The following is a 20,757-nucleotide window of genomic DNA, read 5'->3' as shown; positions in this document are numbered from 1 at the left end:
CTTTTCTGACAAACAATGAGTACAATTTTTCAAATGTGCACTCTTTATTCCAAATAGAAAATTCTTTTTAGTCAATATAGCCAAGCCTTTCCCACTCATGTGGGCAAGTCTCTTATGCCACAATTGTACTATGAGCTCATTCTCCATAGCATTAATAATGTTATTGGAGAGCCTTGCCTATAGCATGTACAAGGTTGAAACCTTTCTGCCTCGAGCTATAACCATAGCACCCCTTGTAAGCTTCCATTGGCCATTACTAAAGGTGTTGCAATACCCTCATCATCAAGTTTACTTGTAGAAATCAAGTTCAAACGAATATTAGGAATATGCTTTACATATCTAAGAACGAACATCGTGCCATTATTCATCTTCAAGCACACATCTCCAATGCCAATGATTTTAGCCAAGTCATCATTGTCCATCCTTATTATGCCAAAGTGGTAACCAAGTATATAGCCTGTGAAGATATCATTTCGGAATGCAGCATGAAAGGACGTACCATTATAAATTACCCAGCTAGTTTCATGAGAAGCAATCTTTACAACATCATCATCATAAACAATGAAGAAGTTCTGGTAGTAGTGGTGGCAACTTGATTATCATCCTTTTCATTGTCGTTCTTCTTCTCACTCCATTTCTCCTTGTATTATCTCTTCAATTTTCTATAATGTTTCTTAATATGCCCCTTCATGCCACAATGATAGCACTCAACATTAGCAAACTTATTTGACTTGATTCTTCCCTTATCTTTGTTCTCCGGACCTCTACTTTTACTCCTTCCCCTCTTTTCTATAACCAAGACTTCTAACTGCAAAAAGGAACCATTTGATTTTCTTCTCATCTCTTCATTCAAAACACAGCTTTTCGCTAGATCCATATTGATTACACCATCTGAGACTGAGTTAGATAATGACATTTTGAATGTCTCCCAAGAGTCTGGAAATGTACCAAGCAAACACAATCCTTGTACCTCATCATCAAACTTGATGTCCATTCCAACTAGCTGATTAATTATTCCTTGGAATGTGTTCAAGTGATCTGTCAACGGAGTTTTATCTTGGTATCTCAAAGTCATCAAATGCTTGATCAAATACATTTTATTATTTCCAGTCTTCCAAGCATATAATTGTTCAAGATGATTCCAAAGTGTACATGCATGTGTCTCCCCACTAATATAGTTCAAAACATTATCAATGTCTCATCTACCCACTGTCTAATCCACAAAATTGTCGATATTGCAAAGCTCATTCTTCATTAGATTTCTTTGCAGGCTTCTTAGAAACAAAGACTAGTAACTAAAATTGCTTCACAAATAGAAGGTCTTCCTTTTTTCTTTTCCAAGTATGATAATTAGCTTCCATTATTACAAAATATTCAACAATTATTATCCCGCTTTAATACCACTTGGTTCAATGGTCTTGGACTTCTCTTAATTCTAGAAACTAGCTCAAGATATGAGGTTTTCACTCAGTTATAAATTGACCACCAGTCCTTTCCACAATCGATGTGGGACAACCCCAACATGATCCACATGAATGCATGGATGGAAAAGATACAACGTCCCATATCCTTATGTAAAGCAAAAGGAAGAGCTGCAATGTTAGCTTACAAGTTGGCGAAAAAGATAGCAAGCAACCAAATTCAGATAGAGGGTGACTCAAAAGAAGTATTACAAGTGATGCAAGAAGAAGAACATGAACATTTGAGACTAAGAGAATGAATAACCTACATCGAAAAGTTCCTGACCAATCGCAACCATAAGAGTAATGTTGTTCACCATTCTTTTTAGCATTATCATTTCACCATTTCATGATTATATATATATATATATATATATATATATATATAACATTAAGGGGTGCTTGAAAAATGAGATGAGATGAGAAATATGTGAATAGTAATGAAATAGTTTGTAAATAGTAATGAAATAGTTTGAGTTATAATATTTTATTAGATTTTGGAAAAGGAAAGATAAAAAGTTGAATAAAAGTATAAAGTTAAAATATTGTTAGAATATAATTTTTTAATATAATTTTTGTTTTGAAATTTTAAAAAATGAAATTATTTTTTGTGTTTTGTTTGATAATTTGAAAATTTTGTAATGATTAGATGAAAAAATTACAAATTTAAAATTGATGAGTGTTTGTGTTTGAGTGATGTGTAACAATAAAATGAGATGAAACATATTCTCAAACAATAACTAAATAGTTAAAAATTATTGGTTATGTTTCAATTATTAATCAATTATTTGATGGCATATTAAAAAATGTTGAGAAGATAAAATGAAAAAGATTATGAATAGAGTTTTTCAATATTAAGAGATAAAAATCAAGTTGGGTGTGTGATTGCATCATTGCAATTCTAAAAAGTCAAAATTACATTTAAGATAATTATAAAATTGTAAACTTTTTATTCTTTTCTAGCCATGCTTGTGATAATCGACATGCGTGTCACGTCATGCCAATAGTTTATAGTTGACGAAGTTTTTAAATTCGAGAATTAAGATGACAAAATTAAAAATCAAATATTTTAAAATATAAAACTTGTTTTTGTATTTAGTCAATACTTTAAATATATGTATAGATTTTATTACACCCACTAAGAGTGTAGTTCGAGAATGGCTACCAACAAGATCAATTGATTTTTTTTTTTTTAAATATATATTTGTTTAAAAAAATTTAAAACATCATTAAAAAAATACTCATTTAATTATTAAGTAAAAAAAATTATCGAGACGAAGGATTAGCTTTTCTCATGTATGAAATTTGTTTTCAATTTTTCTTTAAAACCACGGAAATAAATGTCTATTTCATTTTATTTTCGTCTTAGGCAGTTTTGGCCGTTCATTTCCGGTTTCTGAATAGCAAGGTCGGGGGATCGAACGGCGGAAATAAAGAGGTAATCCTACTCAGGGTACACACGGTCAACCTCCCTTCCGTCGAAGTGCCTCACTCTGTCTCTGTCGTTTAGATAGACGCCGGAAACGGTACATTCTACACATAACCAAGTTCAGCCTACCTGGTAGCCATCAGTTCGAAGAAGAAGAAGAGAAAAACGACGCCGCTCAGCCCAGCCCATGATCATGGCCTTCTCGTCCCGCCTCTTGTCCAAATCCAAACAGGTAGTCCCTACTATTCTCGATCCAATTGAGATATTATTGTGTATGCCGTCCTCTTCGATTATTTGACCAATCCAGAGCTCTCGTTTTCGAGACCGTCAGATTCCTTTTCTATTTTTTCCCGAGGAGTTGTAAATTTTAATCCGTTTGGTTACTCCGGAAGACTGGAAGTGAAATTTCTAATGGAAGCCAAACAGAATATTTTCTTATATCTGAAATGATCAGGAATTTGGGATTCTGTCGCTTCGTTTATTTTCATATCCTGCATTTTCTAGTTTACCAGGGGTTGAGATAGGGTTTCGTAATTGGTAGGGGTTTTTGCAACGGGAAATTATTTTTAGGGGGTTTGTTTGATGTGAAAACGTTTGGTTCTTTTGAGCGATTGTTGGGTATTAATGGTAAATATGTTGGATAATTGAAGCTTAGGGGTTCTCTTTGTGTTGCAGATGTTGAATTGGTGTTTTTATTTATTTATTTTAAATTGAGACGTTTATTTCGTGTTTTTCCTGGTTTGAGAGAAAATTCGGTAAAAGAATGGAAACGTTAGATTGCAGAGGTTTATGTGGGTCATTGGGTTATTTGGAGAAATCTAAAGCTATGTATTACATATTCCACCTCAATTATTTGCCAACCAACTAGAATCTGATCAAATGGGTAAAGAGGCAGCATGGCACAAAAGTGTGGGGAAACAATGCAGTTGAAATTCATTTGTGTACATTAGATATAAGGTTTACTTACAAAAAAATATTAAATACAAGTATTATGGTAATGAAAAAAAATCACAATGTTTTTTTTTTTACAAGTAAAAAAAAAATCACAATGTTATGAGTGCTTTTAAAGCAAACAACAATAGTGATGTAGAGGCAAACATTTAAGATAGCATGTTTATGTCACCTATTGTTTGATATAAAGATTTGAGGATTATAACTACGATGTAGGGTATTGAGATTCAAGTTAGCAAAACCGACCTCCATTCTTTTTTTTTTTTTTTATGTCGGGGAACCTCTCCAAGGCAGGGCCCTTCGGACCTACCCCTGCAGAGTAAACCCCAGTCCTGTGCACCGCACCCTCAGAAGTTTCCCTCCGACCTCCATTCTCTTGATAGCAGTGTTGTTCAGGCTTCTGCTGCATATTTGAGGATAATTAAATTTGTTCTTATCAAAGTATATAAATTTATTTAGCTCTATGGTAGTTAAATTCCAGAATTAGATGCCATATATATATATATATGGAAATACATGTATAATATGATACAATGTGTGTCTGGGAGAGTACATATGTGCATATATTTTGTATTTTTATAGGATCTTTCCTGTGCAACCATTTAATTTTGTGTATTCTATTTCTTTTCCTTTTTCTTTTTTTCTTCCCTCGTAGATACAGTTTTGTGGTAGCCAAATCACCTTGCAGCAGACTCATGCTATTCCAGTCCGCTTCTTTGCCAAACAAGCTGATCCCCTGCTCTTAAGGGAGATAGTAAGTGAATATGAAGATTTCTAATTGTTTTCATCAGTTAATAGAGCCTCAATTGAATTTCTCCTAATCATTGGAGTGGAAAAAAGGAAGGTGTATAAAATAGCTTTTCATCACTTGGCATGCATGTGTTTCTTTTCTACTTCGTATGTGTGTGGGAACGTGCACATGCATGTCTCATTTGTATGCCTTAAGTGTCAATGCATGCTTATAACATATATGTTTAGTTGTGTACTTGGGCTATGCCTATTTCTCATCAACAAAATTCTTATTTATCGATCAAAGAAAAAAAACATATATGGTTAGCTGTAGAACATGAAGACAACAGATTAATGCATGTCACAACTAGACCATGATCTAGAAGGGTGATTACTGTGGAACATTGAATCATGATCCTGAATCAAATACTTGCTTTTGTCTGATATCCTACAAGGTTGACTCTTTATGAGTATTATATTAGGCCCATAGCGATTTCTTATCCCATACCCCATCTCCCATTTAGCAAGATACAAAATGCCTGATGATTGTCATTATAGGTTGATTCATTAATGATCCACTAAAGTAAGATTTTTATTTTTATTTTGTGTGTTTTGTATATTTTTTTGTCGACGAGTTTTTTCCTTCATGGTATTTCTTTTAATGACAAATCAGTTAAAATATTACCCTTACAGACATGTTGAAGGGAATCTTTTTTGAGGTTAAGAACAAATTTGAGACAGCCTTGGGGGTACTTCGAACGGAGAAGATCACCATAGATCCGGAAGATCCAGCTGCAGTTGCTCAGTATGCCAAGGTTATGAAGACAATAAGAGAAAAGTAAGTCTGTTTTTTCTTCAAACCCTTTTTTGTTTCACAGTGATTCTTCTGTTCCCTGAGCTTGTCAAAATTGCTAATGCCAGAAGCACCCATGAAATAATCCTATTAATGCCAGACCTAACTTTTGCTCAAAACTTCTTTGTAACTCCATTATAAATATCAAAACTTGCAAAAGTTTGATTAGATCTGAGATTCCCTATTAGCATGAGCTCTGGTTGTCAGTGGGATAATTTGAACTTCAACATGCTTTGTAGAGCACATATCTCCAGTTTCTGCCTTTTTTATTTTTGTTCCTGTATGAGAAATATTTTTATAAGTCATTTTAATTAAAATGCGCAAAACAGCACTGCCCAAGTACACACAGGGTATACAAGAGAAGCACCTAGCTAAGTGGATGAAGGGAAACAAAAGGTCATGAAATGTGAATAATAAGAAAAAAAAATGTCCAGAACAATTATGAGCTGACAGCTGCACATGGAGGAGTATCTAGTGCCGTGGAACTAAGCTTATTCATCGGCATCTCACAATCTTCTAAGTTCCACACATTATGTTACTTCCACGTGCACATGCACACACATGCAACGTGAAGGGGCTATTCATGAGAGAGTCTTAGCAAAGGAAAACGATTGTGGTTAAATGGCTGATGACTGGAAATTCACTCTGTTTGATTGAAAACCATTATCAACAGAAGTGAGTTATTTCTTAAACAAAAATATCAATTATTCAGGAAAATAAGCTGACATTAATAGCCGGTCTGGTTCTGCGATAAAAGAGCATTGTTTTCAAACAGATTTGTTCCTATTCATGAGAATTCTGTAAATATTCTTTTTCAAACATATTCATTACTATGGTAGATGTTTGTTTCGAAAGAAATAAAATGACAAATAAAAAGTGCTGCAATTAAAATCTAACACATTTTATTATTATAACCCTTTAGGCTACCCAACAATTATGGAATCACATACTTATGCAAGTCATACTTATATGATATGATACATGAGACATGATCAGTCATAATGGAACTGGAATTTGGAAGATTTCCTAGCTGGTGGGTTTCCTAGCAAGTTGGAGTGGTCTCCAAGGCAATCCACAAGTGACTGCAAATTGGAAAATGGTCCCTATATGTATGTGTTTGTGTATTTGGAGGGAGAGAAATAATTGAAGCTTTGAAGACCGTGAAAGGACAATGGATGAATTGAAAGGTTTCTTTTTTAAAACCTTGTTCCTTTGTGAGGGGGCAATAGATTTTAATGGGCTTAATGTCCATGAGTTTCTTATTTTGATCTGTAAATCCTAGTTAGGTATTAATCATAGGGGTGGCAATATGTGACATGACCTATGAACTCAACACGAACACGATACAAAATTAGCGGGTTTGGGTTTGACATAAAAGGGTTCGGGTCTGACATAAAAGGGTTCGGGTCAAAATTGGTTGACCCATTAAGACACGATTAATAAGCGGGTCAACCCACATAACTCAAAAGCAACCCGCAAGAACCCGTTTAAATTTTATTTCAAACTTACAATTTTATTATTGTTGAGTTGTAATATTATTATTTCTCAATATGCTTATGTTTTTATTGTTGGGATTGTAATGTTGGACCTATGCTCATATTTGTTATTGTAGGGTTTGTAAAATTGGTTTTGTTATAGGTTAAAATTTGAAAAATATTGATATTTTTGTTAATAGGTAGTCTTATTTTTTTTTTAAAGATATTGTAGCTACTAATAAATATAAATTTTACCTTCTATGTGAACTTACGTTAATCAAGTCAAATGGGTTATGCGTGTTAATTCAACCCATTTTCATTAAAACGGGTTGAAATGAGTAGTGTCGTGCTGATATATTTTTAATTAATTATTAAATGGGTCAAAACAGATGACACGACACAACCTATTATTTAAAGAGAACTATTACATGCAGAAGAGAAATTGCACAAAAGTAAACTCACAAATTGACGTGGCTTCACGTGATTCGTTAGATCTACCTTACAATAAAAGTAACTTTACAATTTAACATAGTGCATCAAGCCACATCAGTTTGTGGATTTATTTTTGTATAATCCCTTTGTGACTAAAGTATTTCTCTTATTTAAATGGGTCGGATTAGCATTTGAAAGTTTGACATATTTAGCCTAACAGGTTGGGTTCGGGTTTACATATATAGTCGAATGTCCATGACTTGACACAACACGAACACAACCCACAAACATGAATTGCCACCCGACCCCTAATTACTTACGCATACGTCGTTGGTGTCTGGCTATGCCTATTATTAATAATAAAACTTCATGATTACCTATAAAAAAAATGGTAACTGGTAAGTATTCTGTTCATGGTATTTTTGTTTTCCATGAGGTGATGAATAACTTCATATAATTGTTTTATGCACTGTACCTCATATGCCATGTTTAAGTTCTGATGCATTTGCCTATTCTGCTGTTATGTTATCTGCAGGGCAGATTTGTTCTCAGAATCCCAAAGGATCCAGTACACCATACAGACACGAACTCGAGATATTCCAGATGCCCGGACATATCTGTTGACATTGAAGGAAATACGAATCAAGTATGTGTACAGTTCTGCTGGTTAACTTGTTGCATATCTATTTTTAGATATGATCAGTGTGCTAATTAATGTTGCAGCTGGAAACTATCTTGTCATAGGGATCGAAGGACTATTTTTCTATATCACTTGCCGATATTTCCCTTGGTGCAGGAGGGGTCTCACGGATGAACTTGGTGCGGAGGAAATGATGTTTGACGCACTGGAAAAGGTTGAAAAGGAACTTAAGAAGCCCCTTATGAGGAATGACAAGAAAGGAATGGCTCTTCTTATGGCAGAGTTCGATAAAATCAATAAGAAGTAAGTGCCACCTTAATCCATCCTAGTTTTTTCTTTTTCTACTTTTTTTTTTTTTTTTGTTGGGGGGGGGGGGGGGGGGGGGGGGGGGGGGGGGGGGGGGTAATCAATCAGATCGCCTTAACCCAGAAACTTTTAGTTTTCTAGGTGAGTAAATGCTTTGCTGTGCTGTGCTGTGCTGTAAGGTTCTTTTATTTTTGGCGAGTCCTGAAGATTATGTGGGCTCACCTGACTGCTGCTATTCATATATCAGCATACTTGTGTGGACGGTTGTCTTGTCACTGGGATTTTTTCAGATGTGGTTTTTTGAGATTGTATTCTTTATGCTAAGGGTTTTTAATTGCATGCAAGAGTTATCAGTAATGCGTGCTTTACAAATGATTCTTGTGTGGGGCATAGGAGAGAAATGAGTGTGGTGACTTTCAACATTATATTTCATCTTACAAAGGTTTGGGTATTTTAGAGAGAGGATGGAGCAAGGAGAATCTCTAGCTACTTTTCTCAGCTTTCTTTTTATCCTTCCTCAATTATTTTTTCATCTTTCCAGGCTTGGAATCCGAAGGGAAGATCTGCCCAAGTATGAAGAACAGCTAGAACTCAAAATTTCCAAGGCACAGTTGGAGGAGTTGAAGAAAGATGCTCTTGAGGCAATGGAAACTCAAAAGAAGCGGTATGTTGTTAATGCTTGCTCACCTTATTCTATCCACTTGACATGTTAATTTCTGTCAGACAATTACTTATAAAAAAAACTATTCAGACCATTCTGGCCCTGATTCTGAAAAATTTCCGTGATTTTTTTTTCAGGGAGGAATTCAAGGATGAGGAAACGGTTGACGTGAAGTCTTTGGACATTCGGAATTTTATCTAAGATCGGAGTTTGCTGTCGGCTTTACCGTTTGAAGTTAATAATCGTTTGGAGTCTGGACAGAGTGGAAACTACAATTTTTGTTTGGAAGATGGTTATTGGAGACTACTTGTCTCCTTTTTCTTTTTCTTTTTTTTTCATCGCTGTGCGGTATGCCTTTAAATTGATATCTGATCAACAGATTCAAAATAAGTTTTTTGTACGTATTACAAGATTTCCGGAAAGCGTCAACTAGCTAGTTCTATTCAATCACTACCAAGATTTTCGTCAACCAGATTATCTAATTGTTCCTCGTGGAAATAGGCATGTGAAAGAAGAAAAAAGGTCATAGTTAAGGAGAGACCAACCAAACCCACTTAACGATGATAAGTGTAGGTCTGAGCAAAATTCGACTCTGCCTCTGACGATTTTGCTTTGAATAAGATGGAGTCGGAGTAATATGAGCAAATTATTATAAAATAATATACTCAATACTATAATATAAATTGACTAAATTGACTAATAATAGTTTAGTATATGAAAATATCATACTATTAACTATTAATATCATGTAACACCAATGTATAAACACTAATGTATAATAACATTTGATACTAATGTATTATGTATAAACACAAATATATAAAAATTTATAATAACATGTAATACTAATATATAATAGCTAAAGTATAATAACATATACTAATAATGTATAATAATCAATGTATAATAACATGTAATATTAATGTGTAAACATGAACATTTAATGACATATAATACCAATGTATAATAACAATAATTTGTACAACGATTTTTTTAAAAATTTTGGTTATGTTTTAATAGAATTGAAATTGAAAAAATATTTAAAAAAAAACTAAAATATGAAAGCCCAAATCCAATTAGTGAGAGCCCAAGATTGTCAAATTGAAAGTTTATTAAAATTTCTTATTTCCAATAAAAAAGTCCAAATCCGACTCTGCTCTAACAAGTTGAAATCAGAATCAGAGTCAGATCAGAGGCTATGCGAATCGGAATTGAAGTCGGAGGTGGGATTCGACCACCAACAAAGGACACTCCAACTCTAACATTGTCGGTGCTCAACCCTACCAAGAAGTTATCGTATTGTTTATAACGAACCCAATGTAATCTTGAAATATTCATAAAACCTGCGGCACATTCAATCAATCTACTCGAAAGTAACGCACATTGTAAATCACCATGACTTATCAAAAATACATATTATTAGAAAAATGGTCAAGAAAATGTTTTTTAGAAAACAAAATGAAAACTGTAATCAGCTTCGTGTGCGGGCCTAAACCTGATGATGATGCCATGTCCAAACTGCGCATCATGTAAACTATATATACCAAATTGGACATACAAATCTACAAAAAAAATAAGTACAATAAGCTAATCGCTCGTGAGAACAAAATGGCGTAAGCAATCCATGACAAAATCCTTGCATCTTGATATTTCTCGAGTTCAGTACAATTAGAATTTCTTCTTTTTGTTTGATTTGGAGCCACGATCATCTTTACTTCTCTTTTTCCCGCTCTTATGACTTTCTTTCTGATTTCCATGCTTCTCAGTTTTACTTCTGCTTGATTTCAAACTAATGAGACCACCTGACTGTATCTTACCTCCATTTTGCAAAGCATTCTCAAAATCAGCTTCTCTGTCCACAATGGCATACTGCTGCAGTAGCTCAGGATTCAACACACTGTCCGACTTGGATCTCATCTCATCCTGTTATTCGACCAATCAAGTTTCGGTTCTTTCAGAAATGATGGTTGAGAGAAGAAGTGGAAGGGGGAAATAGAAGGTTGAAAAAAAGAAAGAATTATGAACAAATTGCAAATACCTCAACTTCTTTTGCTGCATTATTGAGATCCTCATCCACAGAGATACTATGAGGTTCCATCACAATCTGTATACAATGTCAACAACCAGGAGTTGCATTATCAACGTTGGAAGCACACAATATACAGAAATCGATTATGGAATTGTAAGAATATGTCCTTGATAATAATGCAGACAAGAAAATGTGAATACACAATCATCAGACTTGTTGAAATGACTATGAATAAGGCCTTGGTAATAGAAATTTAAACTTACGCAACTCTTGGATAGGTACCCAGTTAAAACCTCCTGCTTTAGATGCTGCGAACTGAAGCAACTACCCACAAGAACTTACAAAAAAGGCTGACTAATAACATTAATTATGGAAAGACTATGTGAGAAAGTGAGGACTAAACTACGCTACGCTACAGAGCAAACACTCAAGTTCTCTCCACCATGAAAATACTTCCTCGGCTGCTCAACTTACTTCTTTTAGTCGGGGCAGGGTTGACTCAACCTCCTTGGAAGCAATACTGTATAAATGTTTGTGGAACTTCTTCATAAGTTTTATAAACAGTGACAATATTTGTTGCCTTTCTAGCTTCATCTGTCCCTGTGAAATAAAAGTTCAACCAAACATGACTCCACCTTGCATATTCAACACAAATGGAATGAAATAAAATTGCAATTCTAGAGGGGAATGTCATCCAATTTAAAACTGGAACTACATACGTAAGACCCTCAATGTGAAAATGGATGAGTTGAGAAACAAACCTCAATATATGAAACGTTTTGACCCTGCAGGCCAATGCAGAGCAAAACAGAAGCCTGTGCATATGACAGTGTAACCGGAATTTTCCCTTCGAAATACAGATTTGCAAGAATCGGAACAAGGTCAAAAATCTGTAAGACAAACCGCAGATAAGCAACATAAACGGTAGAAGTTTACATGGAAAATTGTCCACGCTACAAAAATAATGGGGCAACTCTCTCATAGCTACAGATGGGCAGTAAAAACTTACTAAACTAGTCAAACAGCCTCAAGCCACAATTTATATACATGTGTTATAAATTAGAATTTACCACCAGAAGATTTTAATCAATTCAATTTCCCACTAATCTAACCACTGTAGAGATTTACCCCCTAACTGAGTTAGCAGGAACAACTTGACCCTCATAGTTACACCATTTAACAGATTCTGATATCTATCACCTCTTTATTTAATATCCGACCTTCCATAATAGTTTCCAACTTCCTAAATCCAAGGTTTTAAAGCAGACTCATTTATTGCCATCTCTTAACCAAAAAAGTAAAGTTTCCAACATTACCCTTTTTTTTTTTTAAGCAAGAACTCTTCATTAAAAAGCGCAAAAGGCACAATCCAGGTACATAGGGAGTATACAAGAATTTTGACATTATCCTTTACAAAATTGGAGATTACTTTTTAAGGGTAATTTTGAAAAATTAGTACACATCTTTTAGAAAGTGGAGGTCTTTTATGAGAAATTCACAAAAGGAAAGATGGATAAATAATATGGGAGGGATGGATTGGTAAAAGCTTAGTCTACATACAATCTATAACTATATCGAAGGGAATCATCTTAAACCACCTCCAATGCACCCAACATCTCCTTGTGATTGGTGGGGTGGTGTAGAAATCAACACACGAGCAAGGATCATCTGGTGGAGGTTTTGCAGGCAGAGACATGGACAGTGGAGAAATATGCGTCTGGGCTTTGAGGAACAAAGAGAGAACCAATATGATCTTGAAGTCAGCTTGCATCATAATTTATACCGGATTTGGCAAAGGCCATTTGCTAAAACGGAAAAGGCAGGTGGGCAGGTTTAAGCAGGTTTTACTTATCAAAAACAAAAAAAAGTTTAAGCAGGTTGTTAAAGATGTGAGATTGCCATCAGGTTGGAGTTATAGACTGGAGATTGTTAGTGATTGGAGCTAAAGTCTATTGCCAATAATTGGCATGAAAAAAGATGAAATCACTTATTGATGTATATATCAGCTTCTACCAACAATAGATCACAACCATAGCTGGAAGCATCATGGACTACCACCTTACCCCCCCACCCCCCAACGGTTCTGCCCGAGATAAAAAATATATATAATATGCAATCAATACAATTGTTTAGGGATCTCACCAAATGGAAGTCAACGAGATTGTTGGTATAAGCTTCCAGTCGCTTCATATCATGTGGTGATAATAATTGTTTAATTGAACTAAAAAATCCATCTACGGTGGGCAGTGTAGGTTCCTGCTCCATAAAATTGATCTTTGGATCCAGGATGCTGAAAGATTACGAGTAGTGTGAGCATATTTGACAATGAACGCATATCTGAAAAGGGTAAATTTGTCATACTAACCTCATTGCAAGCTTATACTCCATTTCACGAAAACTAAGATGCAATAGTCTACAAAATCTTCGCTTGAAATCTAGTTATAGAAACAAAATATTGAGATAAAACTGAATATAATTGGAAATATAAACATTTCACGAAATTCTTAAAGAGTTGGCACACCTTGGTAAAATGGACCATAAAAGCCCCATTGATCAGACCCACTATCTTCAATATCATCATTGTTCAAAGGCTTAAGGACCATACATGTATGCTCACCAGTGACAGTACTCTACATCATTGATAAAAGGTTACATTACTACTAATCCTTCATAGCAGAATACAGTATTCATATCACTCATATAGGAAAAAAATAGGCATCTTAACTTGAATCTGGCCAATGTAGAATGGAGCAAATCTATGTTTCCTCCAAAAGCGAAAAAGGTCCAGAGTAAGCCCAAAGGAGACACCAATGTAGTGTAGCTTTTCAGGTCGTCTTTCACGAAGATGAACTAACAAGGGAGGAAGATTGGTTCTGGGTTTTATATTTTCTTCTAACAATGAAGCCTGCAAATACAGTATTATCAAAGTCAGGAAGTAACTAAATGTTCCAAAAGCATAACAATGTAACGGTTACTAATGCCAAACAATCATTCAAATGTGCATGGTTCTTTGACATTCATTAAGCAACAAAACGTCATTTTGATTTGAAGCTTGAGGAAGGAATAATGAGCCAGTCAAGTCTGTTAGCACTTTTGAATTCAAAATTTGGGTTTCATTGCATATTATGAATCAAGGCCACTTGGAACTAGCTAAAAGAGCAAAAGAAAAAATTCAGAAAAAATCATATGATTAATAATTCACCAAGACCATTAGACCTAATCTCTGACTTGGTTTGAGCATGCAATATAAAAAAAAGTAAGAGTTAATGTGAAATGAAACAATAACTATTACTGGACGCATTGGTGCAAGACATCATTATACACAATGATCTTAGCTAGCATCAATTTTAATTTATTTGAAAAGAAAATGGATCAAACGAATCGAAGCCCAGTTTTGAAAATGGACCTTCTCAGCAGCTTCGGTGACTCTGACAGGCAGAGCTTCTGTAGCATTCTCAACATCATCCACTTCAGAAATAGGAGTAAGCTGTCCTTCAAAGTACCTGCAGATAATTAAAGCAAACACCTTTATCATTAAATATGTCAAAAAATGTTCCAAAGCAAATACTCTACATATTATCTTCTCAAATACAATTTCCATTGCATCAACCGTAGCAGAAATTAGGGCTGTAACTAACAAGACTACTTGACAGGCTACTTGAAATTGGCACGGTTAAGCGCCAGTCCAGCTTGATTCATTCATTAAATGAGTCGTTCATGAATGCAAAATTATGATCGATTATCAAAAAATTACAACTCATATAAAGTTCAGCTTGACTCATATAAGTTCATATGAACTCAAACAATTTCATATTTATTATTTTTATAGTATTATCTTTAACTTTATAATGAAGATATCTTAAAGACATGTTCCTCATACTATGCATATTGCTTGAATCCTTGTGAATATAGAAATCATTAAATATTTATATAGAAACTACAAAAAGATATTACACCAAGTGGTAAAAGCCTTGGTCTTGGGTTATCACTCCCTTCAAGGTCCAAGGTTCAACACCTCATGGGTGCAAACAATCCTTGGGGCCACACCTCCTAGTGAAAAGCCAGCGATTTAACCAATTCCGTATAGGGAAACTTCCGAGGGTGTGGTGCATAGGACCGGAGTTTACTCTGCAGGGATGGGTCCGAAGGGCTCTGCCTTGGAGAGGTTCCCCGACATCAAAAAATAAAATAAAAAGATATTACAAAAACCCAAAGTTATCGAACTCTGTTGATAGAGTTTTAAAAGATGCAGTATAACTAATCTATTTCAGTATTGCTACTGGGCCATCTTAAACTTACTGCTCAGATGGCCCTCTTGACCAAAGTTTTGAATTCCGTTCCGGTCACTATTCCCGTTGAGGTACTGTAACGAAATATTTCGGTACTGGTACGTTTCAGTATACCATTTGGGATGGTCGTTATAGGGATAAATTACATATATAAATAAATAATTATATATAGAGAGAAATTATATTCCAAAATAACATCAATACAAGTCTTTAAAAAGATACATACTTGAAAAACTCAATAATACTTCCCAATATAAGTCTTAAAAATATACATATCTGAAAAACTCAACAATACTTAAGTTCTTAATCCAACTGTTAAAAAAATAATCACTTATCTTCATCCAAAAGACAACAAGGATCAAAGTTCGAAATATTAATCAAAATATTTTCATCACAATCACATAGCAAAAGTGCAATTATATTTTGTGTTTATATATACTTTCCAGCCAATAGAAAAACCCACCAACTATAATAATTATATTTTGTGTTTATAAATATTTTCTAGCCAAGGTCCCAGACTCCTGGGTTCAACAAACCATGGTATGCCCTCAAAAGCCAGCCCAGATCGCTCAGGCTCCCTATATATTTTCTTCCCCAAAACCCTAACCATAGATTTCCTTTAAATCTTCACCGGTGTGCAGCACCAACTCCCAGAGTCCCAGCGGCCAAAGCACTCTCTCGCAATCAACCATGGGTAATTATCTAATCTGATCTCAAATATCTCTTTGCCTAGAGACCCTTTCTTGTTACGGCTTGTATGCTTTGTGGGCTTTCTATTCTCTGATTCTTTCTGGAGAGTTTTGGAAATTGTACACTAGGGATTTGATAATCTGGGAAGGGGGAGAACAGGAGAAGTCAACGGGGACGAGGAATTACCAGTACGTCCCTTGCTTTTCAACATATTTACCAAAATGCCATGAAGGTAGATTTCAGACCGACATAAATTTTGGCCGGAATACTGGAATCCAGGAAGAATGGACCGGAACAGGCCAAAATGGCAGGAATGACCACCTAATCCATGCTGGTTACTGTTCCGACATGTCAAATTCCGGCCGTTTCGGGCCGGAACAAAAATAAAAACTTTGTTCTTGACGTGGCACCACATGTAGTGCCACATGGTTTATTAAAAATATATTCAAACCAAAATGGCGTTTGAAAATACAAAAAGAGGAAGACTGAAACTCTTGATTCCCTCTTACCTGTTTTGTGTTTATGTTTTTAATTTTTTTAATAAACCATGTGGCATCACATGGTTGTGCCACATCAAGAGGGCCATCTGAGCGATAAGTTTCAGATGGCCAAGTAGCATTATTCAATCTATTTTGATACAATTTTTTTTTATGAGTAAGAAAAATTATACAATTAACTAGTTCGTGAATAAGTTTGGGCTCGTTTCATGTTTGAATAAAAATTAAACGAATAAAGCTTGATTACCCAATATTCGCTCCAGCTCGACTCATTTACACCCCTAGCAAAAATACTTGATGTCCCACAACATCGTTCATACAACAGTATTATGAATATCCCAATATTACGAATAATGTATGTAAACATATCTAAAAGTCAAAATCATGCCTAACATGTGCTTCTTCACAATGAATTCTCACTTTCTTCACCAGGTGAGGAAAATTTTAAAAACGACTACAGATTCTCAAAAAGTAAAAATATTATCCCCCAAACAAACAAAATAAACAGATGACACATGTTCCACATTCTTTTCTCTCTCTTTTATGAGTATGAAGATATTTAATTAGAGAGCACGAAATGAATTTCCCAAGATCCATTCTAAGGTTTTAGATCTTTAATTTGCAAGCCATTGTAATACCCTGGATATATGAGAGGGTGGAGATAAGTTCTTATGGTCTATAATGATTCTAAAGCAGCTCCAACTGCAACTTTGACTAGTCTTCATACGGTATAAGCCCAAATTTGACTAGGGCTTTCCTTGGAGCGTCACACACACGGAACTAGAACCATGATGGTATTTTTTATTGCAAGTGCAGAAGAAGTGTGGTGGGAAGAGGGGCTTGTATACTGACCAACATCACCAACAGATAATATAGAAGCAACAGGAAAAACATCACGAGCATCATGTGCAGTTGAAAGTATAAGAAAAATGACCAAGGCCTTCAGAAACCACTTTTTTCTCCAATTCCATTCTATATAGGTAAGGAAAATAAGTATCACAGTCATATTCTCTCTAACTCCTTACAGGATGACGAAGTCAGTCCAACGTTTCATACCTTGTTAAAAGTTCCACAGCTTGTGAACCATATCCAGACTGCAATAATATATAAACACACAAAAAAACTAAATAATGATAATAAATTGTGACAGCAATCTGGCTGAACTAACTTAATTCCCCATGCTTTAAAACAGACTTACCCTCATGACGCTTGGATGGGTAGCAATGCGTACAATACGAGCACCTGAAAGACTGGGGAAGACGGTGTCCTGGAATTGCTCACAGAATTTCCATGGTATTTGGTCTCCAGAAGGTTGATAACCATCACTTAAACTTCTGATTGCAGATTTCCGAGAAATCTGTCCCTCAAGACTGACCTGGATTATAGAAATATACCATGTTAAGCAACAACCAAATAGGACAAGTAGGAAAACTTGTTAAGCAACAACCAAATAGGAAAACTTGCTGTTAGCATTTCCTGGAAGTGAGTAGGACAAGTAGCCACCAAACGTAGTATTGAGCCAATATCCTTTTCCAAATAGGTTTTTACCATTAAGTCTTTAATAATGAAATCTTAAAGCACATCACTTGCTTTTCTCACTTTTTGAGAAGTAATGCAATTTGATCAAAAGCTCAGGACACAACCAGTTACACAGGAAGTATTTTTTTTTATCAGTAAACAAAATTTTATTGATCATAAGAATTGGCAAGAGCCCAAGTATACGAGACATATACAAGAGCAATGCCTAAGCGTGCTAGTTAAGTGATACAAGGTATTACATAGGGATACACCCAACTAACACTAAAAAGAAAGAGCAAAAATATTTAAGTTTAGAAAACTAGTGAATTGTGAGCAATAAAAGGAAGCCAACTTGCTGTGGAATGAACAATCCTGGACTAATATATATATATATATATATATATATATATATATATATAAAAGAAGTAACATTCCAATGGGACATATTCCCAGAGATTAACAAGTGTTTGGCAACTGATGCCTCCTTACAATAGGATGGCCAAAACAATTTCAGGAAGATAGTCTTCACGGGCTGGTCCCCACATAACACGTGATACCAAAATCTAATTTAAGACCAGTCACCCACCTCATATCTAATGAATTGGGAGAAATTCTCCCCCACTCTCCAAACGTTCTTCCACACCCCAACCCTATAAGGCTATAAGGCCAGCCGACCTTATTTGAATACCATCCACTCCACATGCAACCATATTTTACATCCACACTCATTTGCCACAAAGTCTATCTCCCAAAAGGAAATCCCTCAGAAGCTTCTCAAGACATTGGGCAACACCTACATGGATGGGAAAGAAAGACAAGAAAAGGTAGGAAGGTTTTTTTTTTTTTTTATAAGTAATCAAGACGTTTTATTCATAATAATAGGCAAAGCCCAAGTACACAAGAAGTATACATGAGAAATACCTATCTATAATTTACAATTGAAAGAAGAAAATCATGGACATTAAGTCCATTACAAACAATAGCCCCCGCCCAAGAAAACAATGTTTTAAAGAAAAAAACTTTCAGATCCTCCATTGTTCTCTCTTGGTTTTCAAAGCTTCTATCATTTCGCTCCCGCCAAATACACCAACACATACATATAGGGACCATTTTCCATATTGCTGCAACTTGTGTATTTCCTCGAAGGCCTCTCCAACATGCTAGAAAGTCCAACAATCTGCCGGGCATAACCCATGATAAACCAAGTCCTGTATAAAAATCATCCCAAAGAGTCCTAGCCACCTCGCAATGTAGAAACAAATGATCAACAGATTCACCATCTTTCTTGCACATATAACACCAGTCTAATACCATTAATCGACGTCTCCTGAGATTATTCGTGGTGAGAATTTTGTCCAAAGCTGCTGTCCAAACAAAAAAAACAGCTTTTGAAGGAGCTTTGGTCTGCCAGATGCTCTTCCATGGGAATGAGAGCTTACCCGGGTCTGATAAAACTCTATGAAATGATCGGACCGTAAATTTACCTTTTTTGGAAGGGCTCCAAAACATCCTATCCATCATACCCTCGGTCATACGTACTGAATACAAAGCTGCATAGAAGTCTAAAATAACCTCCAATTCCCAATCTTGGGCTGCCCTAGTGAAGTCCACATTCCATTGAGGGGAGCCATTAGAAAAAGCCAAAAGGTCCGCTATCGCGGCATCCTTTACTCGTGCTAACTCAAAAATAGCGGGGAATGTGTCTTTGAGACAACTTTCACCACACCATTTATCATGCCAAAATCTGACGTGAGAGCCATTGCCCACAACAATATGTGTCTGTCTCCTAAAAATCTCCCAACCCTTCCTAATGTTTTTCCACAACCCTACCCCATGTGAACCACGTACCTCATTCGAGCACCAACCACCCCATGCTTCTCCAACCTGTGCATCAATAACAAACTTCCACAAAAACCCCCGTTCTTGTTGGTACCGCCACAGCCATTTACCCAATAAAACTTGATTGAATTTCATCAAATTATGAATACCCAAACCACTTCCAGAAACTGGAATGCATACCGCGTTCCAATTGACCAGATGGAACTTGAACTCATCCTCCAAACCACTCCACAAGAAATCACGTTGTAACTTCTCAATACGGTTGGCAATCTTTGCTGGGAGTGGGAACAATGATAAAAAATAGGTGGGTAGGTTAGAGAGAGTACTTTTAATCAATGTAAGCCTACCACCTTTCGATAAATACAACTTCTTCCAAGATGCCAGCCTACGCTCCACCTTTTCAACCACTGGATCCCAAATCTGCTTTGATTTGAAGGAGGCACCCAATGGTAATCCAAGGTACTGAAGAGGTAGAGAAGATACCTTACACCCCAAGAGTGAGGCTAGAGTTGCCACATCAGGAACATTACCCATTGGCACCATCTTAGACTTTGCCAAATTAACTTTCAAACCCGAAACGACTTCAAAACAAAGAAGTAGAGCCCTCAAAGATTGGATATGCCCAAGATTTGCTCTACAGAATATAAGAGTGTCATCAGCAAACAACAAATGAGAAATATTAAGAGAACCATTCCCCACCGGAAAACCGTGGAGAGAGCCGCCTTCCACAAGACCTACAATCATCTTATTGAGGCTTCCATGACAAATAGGAAGAGTAATGGCGATAGCGGGTCTCCCTGTCTCAACCCACGAGAGGAGTTAAAGAAGCCCACTGGAGAACCGTTCACCAAGATAGAGAATCGAGCTGTTGAGATACAAAACTCAATCCATTTCCTCCATCTCTCTCCAAAACCACATCTTTCAAGTAAATAGAGCAGAAATTTCCAGTTGACATGATC

The 20,757-nt window shown here is 35.7% G+C and overlaps 2 protein-coding genes and 1 long non-coding RNA gene across 3 annotated transcripts in view; 2 read left to right on the top strand and 1 right to left on the bottom strand.

Annotated features, from left to right (window-relative positions):
• The first annotated feature begins 2,929 nt into the window (after positions 1-2,929).
• On the top strand, positions 2,930-9,353 carry LOC121253138 (probable ATP synthase 24 kDa subunit, mitochondrial). The gene is given in 8 exon segments (XM_041153071.1): positions 2,930-3,121; positions 4,502-4,568; positions 4,571-4,594; positions 5,263-5,407; positions 7,865-7,975; positions 8,126-8,272; positions 8,817-8,939; positions 9,074-9,353. Coding segments are annotated over 8 exon segments (726 nt in total). The 5' UTR covers positions 2,930-3,076; the 3' UTR covers positions 9,138-9,353.
• A 328-nt stretch (positions 9,354-9,681) lies between these two features.
• LOC121252771 lies at positions 9,682-19,498 on the top strand. Its single transcript, XR_005938277.1, has 3 exons — positions 9,682-9,695; positions 15,760-15,764; positions 19,263-19,498. It is a non-coding gene; the product is annotated as an uncharacterized LOC121252771 (long non-coding RNA).
• Positions 10,337-20,757, bottom strand: part of LOC121252770 (RNA cytidine acetyltransferase 1-like) — a 28,027-nt gene continuing 17,606 nt past the window's right edge. The window contains exons 16-26 of the mRNA XM_041152571.1: positions 17,640-17,816; positions 17,498-17,535; positions 14,372-14,468; positions 13,691-13,870; positions 13,487-13,595; positions 13,331-13,400; positions 13,108-13,255; positions 11,727-11,855; positions 11,440-11,565; positions 10,975-11,040; positions 10,337-10,859 (exon numbers count right to left, since the gene is read on the bottom strand). Coding sequence (XP_041008505.1) covers positions 10,605-10,859; positions 10,975-11,040; positions 11,440-11,565; positions 11,727-11,855; positions 13,108-13,255; positions 13,331-13,400; positions 13,487-13,595; positions 13,691-13,870; positions 14,372-14,468; positions 17,498-17,535; positions 17,640-17,816 — 1,395 coding nt within the window. The 3' untranslated portion in view covers positions 10,337-10,604. The remainder of the gene's footprint in view (positions 10,860-10,974; positions 11,041-11,439; positions 11,566-11,726; positions 11,856-13,107; positions 13,256-13,330; positions 13,401-13,486; positions 13,596-13,690; positions 13,871-14,371; positions 14,469-17,497; positions 17,536-17,639; positions 17,817-20,757) is intronic.

Source organism: Juglans microcarpa x Juglans regia, chromosome 2S (genome assembly GCF_004785595.1).
Source record: "Juglans microcarpa x Juglans regia isolate MS1-56 chromosome 2S, Jm3101_v1.0, whole genome shotgun sequence".
NCBI classification, from domain to species: domain Eukaryota; kingdom Viridiplantae; phylum Streptophyta; class Magnoliopsida; order Fagales; family Juglandaceae; genus Juglans; species Juglans microcarpa x Juglans regia.
This window is presented reverse-complemented; position numbering and strand designations above follow the sequence as displayed.